Genomic DNA, 7,291 nt, shown 5'->3' with positions numbered 1-7,291 from the left:
CCCCCCCCCCCCCCCCCCCCCCCAAGAGAGGAGTTGTAGAGTGTACTGGCATGAGGGACAAAGGAGTCCTTGAGTCCTACACTGAACAGGATCCTCTGGTTGCTGAAGACGGTGTTCAGGGGGCGGCTGGCATTGTCAATAATGTCCAGCCGTTTATCCACTCAAGAAAAGCCGTAGGAGTTATCATGACACTGTATTGATTCAATCTTTTGTCACACTCTATTACGTCTGGCGTTAAAACAGAAATTGATCGTTCAGCAACTCACATGAAACGCAGCTCCGACTCCCGGCGTACCAGGACCTCTCGCAGGCGCTGAATACGAGCCATCTCCACCTCGATCTCCTCTGGAGCCATAGTGCTCTCTGCCATGGACACATCTGAATGACCTGGGAGGGCGGAGGTAGAGGAAAGCAGGGGTGAGTCAAAATTAACAAGGAGGAATAAAAAAAAAGGGAAAAGGGAAAGAGGAGACAGTGGAGGGCAGGAAGAAGAAACGTCCACTGTCTTTGTAGTGAACAGTGTTAGAAGACGTATTCAGACACTTAACTTAAGTAAAAGTACTAACACCATGCAAGTCCTGCATGGAAAATGTTACTTAAGTCAAAGTATGTAAGTATCATCTGAAAAATAAAGTATTAAAAGTAAAGATATTCAATGCAGAAAAATCCTCACATTTAAGAAATTGGAAACGATTAAAACAGATCTGCCAATCAACTGTCTAATGGTCTAATCATTTCAGCTGGACGTGTAGGCCATTATGTTGTTGGCTGGTTTAATTTATAATAAAAAATTCAAATTGTATACACTACATGTGTTTTGTATGCAGAAAATCTTAATTTGTAAAGTAACTAGTAACTAAAGCTGTCAGATTAATGTAGTGGAGTAGAAAGTACAATTTTTCCCTCTGAAATGTGGAGGAGTAGAAGTAGAAAGTAGCATAAAAGGAAAAGACTCAAGTAAAGTACAAGTACCTTAAAAATGTGTACTTAAGTACAGCACTTAAGTAAATGTACTGAGATCCATTCCACCACTGGTAGTGAGACTGTTTTTCTCCAACAGGACAGCTCTGCTCTAGACATGTCTTCTGCACTTCTCTTCACTTTGGACACTGCATCAGAGTTTAAAGTCTGGAGAAAACAAGTACCTACACAGGGCTCAATTACAGATTCCAATGGCACAGCACCTGTATCTAAGTCAAGATTGTAAATGTATTTTCCATCGTTTTCATGCTTTGACAGACACATTTCTCACCTTGTGTCCCGGTCATCTCACGTCAGTCAAAAACATGGTATTTAGAGAGCAAGCAGTTTAAAAGCATGTTTAATTGAGAGAGGTGAAACACGTTTTCAAGTCCCAACAGTGCCACAGGCACAAATGACTACTTCCCATTAAAAGGCTTTGATCACTGATGACGTGAATGTGTGGCATAAAGAAAAGCAGGACTCAAGCATGTCATACGAGCACTTTGAGGTCCTTTTTTTAGCAGGGGGTTGTCGAGGAAGAGAAACAAATACAGTTGTGTTCCGAATAATATCAGTGTCATTCAAAAAAAGCGGATAATGCTCAAAATCCTTAGAATAGCTTGTAGTTCCATAATAGTAAAGCATTGGGAACATTGCAAATTCAATTCCAAATCAAAACCTGACCAAAAGTGATCAAGTCTGTGTTCTACCTTTATATAAAGGGAAGAAAAAGGTAAATTAGGCTGTTCAAAAAAAATAGCAGAATTTTTTCATTGTTCTTTACAAACTCTAACATTTACTGTATAAACTGAAAAAAGGGTTTGCTTTACTTTGAATCAATGCGCTAATATTTAGTTGCATAACCATTATTTCTGAGAACTGCTTCGCATCAATGTTGCATGGAGTCGACCAACTTCTGACACCGGTGAACAGGTATTCCAGCCCGGGACAATTGAACTACATTCCACAATTCCTCTGCATTACTGGGTTTTGACCCAGAAACAGCATTTATGATGTCACCCCACAAGTGTTCTATGGGATTGAGGTCCGGGGATTGGACTGGCCAGTCCATAACATCAATCTTGTTCATCTGGAACCAAGACTTTGCTCGCTTACTGGGGTGTTTTGGGTCATTGTCTTGTTGAAAGACCCATTTCAAAGGCATTTCCTGTTCAGCATAAGGCAACATGACCTCTTCTAGTATTATGATGTGTTAAAACCGATCCACAATCCCTGGTATGCGATAAACAGGCCCAACAGCCAAGTATTAGAAACATCCCAATAACATGAATTTTGCACCACCATGCTTTACTGTCTTCACAGTGTACTGTGGCTTGAATTCAGTGCATAGGGGTCGTTGGACAAACTGTCTGCGGCCCCTAGACCCAAAAAGAACAAGCAATGAGACTTTGCGGGGGCTTCTAGCTGATAGCTTTGCTTCACACAGCCTTCTTCTGATCCTAACAGTACTCACAGGTAACTTTAAATCTGGAGTTTATTTTTGGTTGAGCCTTTGCCATTTTGGCTCTGCTTCCTTTCATTCAAATGGTAGTTGACCAGAATCAATCCCCTCACTAATTTAACACAACACTGCTATTATTTTGAACATGCCCCTTTCATTTATAGATTCATTACACAGAATGAGCAGCATGCATATCATGACTGTTCTGTTGTTTTTTTATGACTCTACAACACTTAGTAGTAAAGTAGATGCCATGTAGAAATATCACTTCTACCAAAAAATATGATTATGAGGTTAATGATGTTGGACGGCTATTATTTTTAACTGTACCTTCAAGGATCAGTGAGCAGCTGTGGCTTCTTGCTGATTGAGTTGAGCACTGACCTCACACTCTCCATATCTGCCAATAGCAAACACTTACTACACTGACCAAACACTTGACCACTGCAAAAGATGACTCTCCTGCAACAAACTGACCCTACCAGCACCTTGCAACATACAACCAACAGTGTACATCTTGATTTGCAGGCACAAATATATTCCATGCGGAGTTGAGTGCTTATTATTGTGTTCTCCTGATTTCCTCCTTCCTTGTTGCATGTCATCAAGCTTTCTCCCTGCCAACATTCCCATCCGTCTCCATCGCAAATCGTTAAAGGCGCACTCTGCCAATAATGTGTATAATGTCTTTGGTGGCTTTGGAAGGAGCTTTGTTTGAGGAAATACTACATAGTACATATATAATTATAATTTAGGGTTATCACAGTTTTGTCTTCACACTTCAAAATTGTAACAGAAACCCTTTATTTCAAACATGGGAGCGTGGAGTTTGAGAGACATGGATGTTATCCAGCCAGGGGGGGTTCTGCTCTTCTGCTTCAATTTTGACCTTTTAAAAAATAAAAACCTGTCTCTCAGAAAGCTCTTATTATAGAATGTTAACACCCAATCACTGGGGTACTTAGTAAGTATTATGCAATACTGTAATACAACAATATACCATCACTTATGTGTCAAACTTCACTCGGTATTTCTGCAGACCTGAATCTTCATTATAAGCATTGTTGCTTATTTTATTATTAATATCCATATGGACAAGTGCTTATCCATATAGATGTTAACCTCCCATCCATACTTGCTGTTAAGCAATCCCCTCCTGACACAACTACACTGTGAGAGGACAAAATCCCCAATCCACAAGCTGATAGGTCCTTATACACCTAAATACGTACAAAGAAACTATTTTCATCTTTAATCCAAAGGTGTCAAATGTGACGCATGACATTTATCCACAGCGTAACATTAGAGGACTAGATCAGCTCCTCGTCCTCCTGCTGCAACATAAACTGCAGTCTGTGTTCGTGGTACTTTTCACGGATGCTTGCTGAAGACCTAGCTGACTCACCGCAGCAGACAGAAGTGTGCACAGGAGGGCCCGGTTTGTTTGTGCCTCACTGTTGTTAAATCATCACCTGACGTGTCTGCTGACACAAGACGCTGACGCCAAAATGAAACTTAACATCATGAAACTGCAGCCGGATACAAAAGACAGCAAGAGCAAAAGTGTTTCTTTCTTTATCTCCCTTTTTTCTCTGTGTCTTGTTTTTCGTTTGCACACTCCAGCCACGTGCTTACACAAAACCACCAATGGGACCAAGCTGCATTAAGAAATGGTGGCTAAGTGCCAGCTCAATGTATCCTAACTCAATAATTTATCCGTTTGAATTAGCCCTGTGTCATTAAAACAAAATGGTTCAACTGGATTAGGATGTAATGAGGAATGGAGAGCCTGGAACGTGCGCGGTGCAGCGGCCCCATGGGACTACAGGGAAATGTCAGCAGCTGTATGACATCCAATGCAGCCGCCCCTGACACAGCCCGCATCCTCCTGCAGTCACACTGTAGCCTGCTGCTGCTGCTGCAATAGTAACACAGGCAGTTTTTAAAAGAGGAGGGGGTTTGCCCTGCCTTACTTTTTACTTATTGTCTGTGACTGTGTGTGTGTGTGTGTGTGTGTGTGTGTGTGTGTGTGTGTGAGAGAGAGAGAGAGAGAGAGAGAGAAAGAGAGAGAGAAAGAGGGACCAATGGCTTGATCCATGTCTAAAAATATCCACAGCATTTTTTTTCTTCTTCTCTGACTTCGTCTAGAAGTGTCTTCACAGCCTGCGCTCTGTGATAGTTGTGAGTTGTTGTCAGTGGAACCAACCAGGACACTTCTTAAAGGATGTTACCGCTTTGTTGCTTCTGTCAACACATGCGTCATTCATCCGCTGGTATTGTTTAGAGCGGCAGTCAATTGAAATAAAAAAGAATTGCCAATAATTGTCATGCATCATGCATCAATCTCTGCCTACAGCTTCTCAAAAGTGACAATTTGCTGCTTTTAGTAGATGTTATATCTTTAGGTTTTGAACTGTGGGTTAAAAAAAAACAAGCCTTCGAAGACTTCACATTAAGCTTTAGCATATTGTAACAGGCATTTTGTTTGGCAACTATTTCTAACGTTTTACAGACCAAATGATGAATCAAACAATCAATTAACTGAGAAAATAATGGTTCATCGCAGCCCTTAATAAGAAAAATAAAATAAATGCAGGACAAAAAAATAGGAACAGTATCAACGGTAACAACAATGTTCATTTTTAGTGTTTGAGAGGTGTTTATTCAGCTTTATACACATTTCTTAGGCTGTAGTCTGTTGTGATGTTATTATTGTGCAGAAACTCTATGTTTAAAGTAATCACTAAAAGTGAGGAAGATATTTTATGGATTTGGAGGGAAACAAAATTTATCTAATTTTGCAATAAACTTGAATATTGTTTTTATTGTGAAATTCAGAGCCTATTGATCAGAGCAGAGGACCAGGGTATCGACTTCTAGCTGCTACTGCTCCCTCTGGACTGAATCAAATGACCACAAGTTTCCAAATGTGCTGGGCTGACCGTATCCGAGGTCTAGCCTGCGCATTCGCCCAAATTCATTCACAAACCACGCACTACCCATAGTGAGCATGTAAGGGAATTAATAGGCCCTTTAGCTCCGAGGCAGCGTTTCTGATCCTAAACCTTTATGAGTCATTATTAACCATTTCAACGCCAACTGCTCACTGGGGTTTCACGGAGAGAGTGAAACATTCTGTTGAAAAAACGGAGATGCTGAACTGCTTTTCCGGCCCACCTGGCGGTAAAACAACATCATATTTCACTTCGAGACGCTCACCTTTGTCCGTTGTCCATGCCGTTTCCGACACGGCGCCGTAGCTCCTGAGCGCGCGCTCGGTGTCCGAAATAGATTTCTTCAGTTCCATGTCGGTGGAGTGCCCGCGCGACGAAACCAGGATACAATGGGTCTCCTCTGTGTGCGTCCCTCCAAATGTAGGCTATGTGTTAATTGGTAATTTAACTCAGTTTCACCCGGTGAAAAGGCTCCAGCGACCCGAGACGTTGAGCATCTTTATTCAAGCTTTGAAGTCGACGTATGGATGGAGAATAGGATGCAGGGAGCATGCGCAGTGCGGTGCAGGGATGTGAAGACTTGGGAGACACCCACTGACACCGAGATGACGGTAAAAATACCACAATAGACACATAGTTGCTCTGGAGTTTCGTCGTTGTTGTTGTTGTTGTTGTTTTAAATGATCAGCCTGTTTAAGAATTTGTTTTAACTATGCCACAGCTCTGCCTGGATATATTTCAGGCATTTGTTATTAGTTTAAAACACGTGCAGGGGGGGGGGGGTTCTGTCTCTGAAGTATAAAGGCCTACTTCTGGTTGTTTTTTGGCAGGCGGAAATAACTGCCAAAGGATAAGTGCCAGATGTGTCCACATGGGGTCTGGTTGCATATGTCACAGTTGGACAAACTGAGTTTGTTTTAACAGTGTGTCACAAATTAAGAAACAATTTTGATAATAGCTGCATAAAGCTTTATTTGGGATGCCTTTGAAGCAGGAAATGCCGGCTGTAGAAATAGGGCATGCATGAGCAGGCAGGCCTTTCAAAGTATGTGTTGTGTTCATTACCGTATATTCCCACAAGAGCTAAAGAGCCACAGTGGCATAACCTAAACTATGAGTAATACAGAGGAATGAGTAATATTTATGTCTGAACAAGCAACCCAACTCAGTAGCACACCTAAGCGTGGCGTGACCATTACAGTACGTTGGAACGCAAGCCACCAAAGATGTACTTTTGATAGCAAAATATCAGAGGTACATAATATTACTGATCAACTGAGAGCACACAAAGAAAACCATGGGTCTGCTGTACTCAACGAGTTCAAGTGTGTCACCCACCCAAGGTCAGTTATAATCTCAGTTATATAGATTTCTTTTGTGTTGCTATGGTTGTATGCTCAGTAAACACACATTGAGTCAATGCGGTGTTTTTATTTTTTCAACAATACATGTTACTTATCTATCTCTACCACAGTCAGTGTAACTTCTGTGCAAAATGTCATGTCATTTCTTTCAAAACATTACAGTCAAAGACACTGTTTAAATAGTTGTACTTTGTGATATCAAAACCCATTCAAAAAATATAAAGTAGTGTACTTTGTCTTTGAAAAAGTTAATGAGTAATATCACCCAGTCTTGGAATGAACAAAGGGAATGTTCATTGATTTGATCTTTGAGTTCCAGTGTAGCACATCAGCATACAAATAATAATTAGAAACAATCATTCTAATACTATACTAATAATAAGTTATTGTAATTAAGGATGACATTTAAAAGATGTCTGATTAAAGGGATCAAAAGAAAAGAAGTGTGCCTGGAACCTTTTTAAATTTTATATATATATATACAGTATATACACTCACCGGCCACTTTATTAGGTACACCTGTCCAACTGCTCGTTAACACTTAATTT

General features: G+C 40.8%; 1 protein-coding gene across 2 annotated transcripts in view; it reads right to left on the bottom strand.

The window, feature by feature from the left end:
* The window catches only part of bmerb1 (bMERB domain containing 1), a 13,955-nt gene extending 8,024 nt beyond the window's left edge, over positions 1-5,931 (bottom strand). For both annotated transcript variants that reach the window (XM_034892353.1, XM_034892363.1), the window contains exons 1-2: positions 5,645-5,931; positions 267-387 (exon numbers count right to left, since the gene is read on the bottom strand). In XM_034892353.1, the coding sequence (XP_034748244.1) occupies positions 267-387; positions 5,645-5,732 (209 nt within the window). In that variant the 5' untranslated portion in view covers positions 5,733-5,931. The remainder of the gene's footprint in view (positions 1-266; positions 388-5,644) is intronic.
* Between the last annotated feature and the right edge of the window lie 1,360 nt (positions 5,932-7,291).

Source organism: Etheostoma cragini, chromosome 2 (genome assembly GCF_013103735.1).
Source record: "Etheostoma cragini isolate CJK2018 chromosome 2, CSU_Ecrag_1.0, whole genome shotgun sequence".
Classification (NCBI taxonomy): Eukaryota; Metazoa; Chordata; class Actinopteri; order Perciformes; family Percidae; genus Etheostoma; species Etheostoma cragini.
Note: the sequence above shows the minus strand (reverse complement) of the source record. Positions and strands in the feature narration are given on the sequence as shown.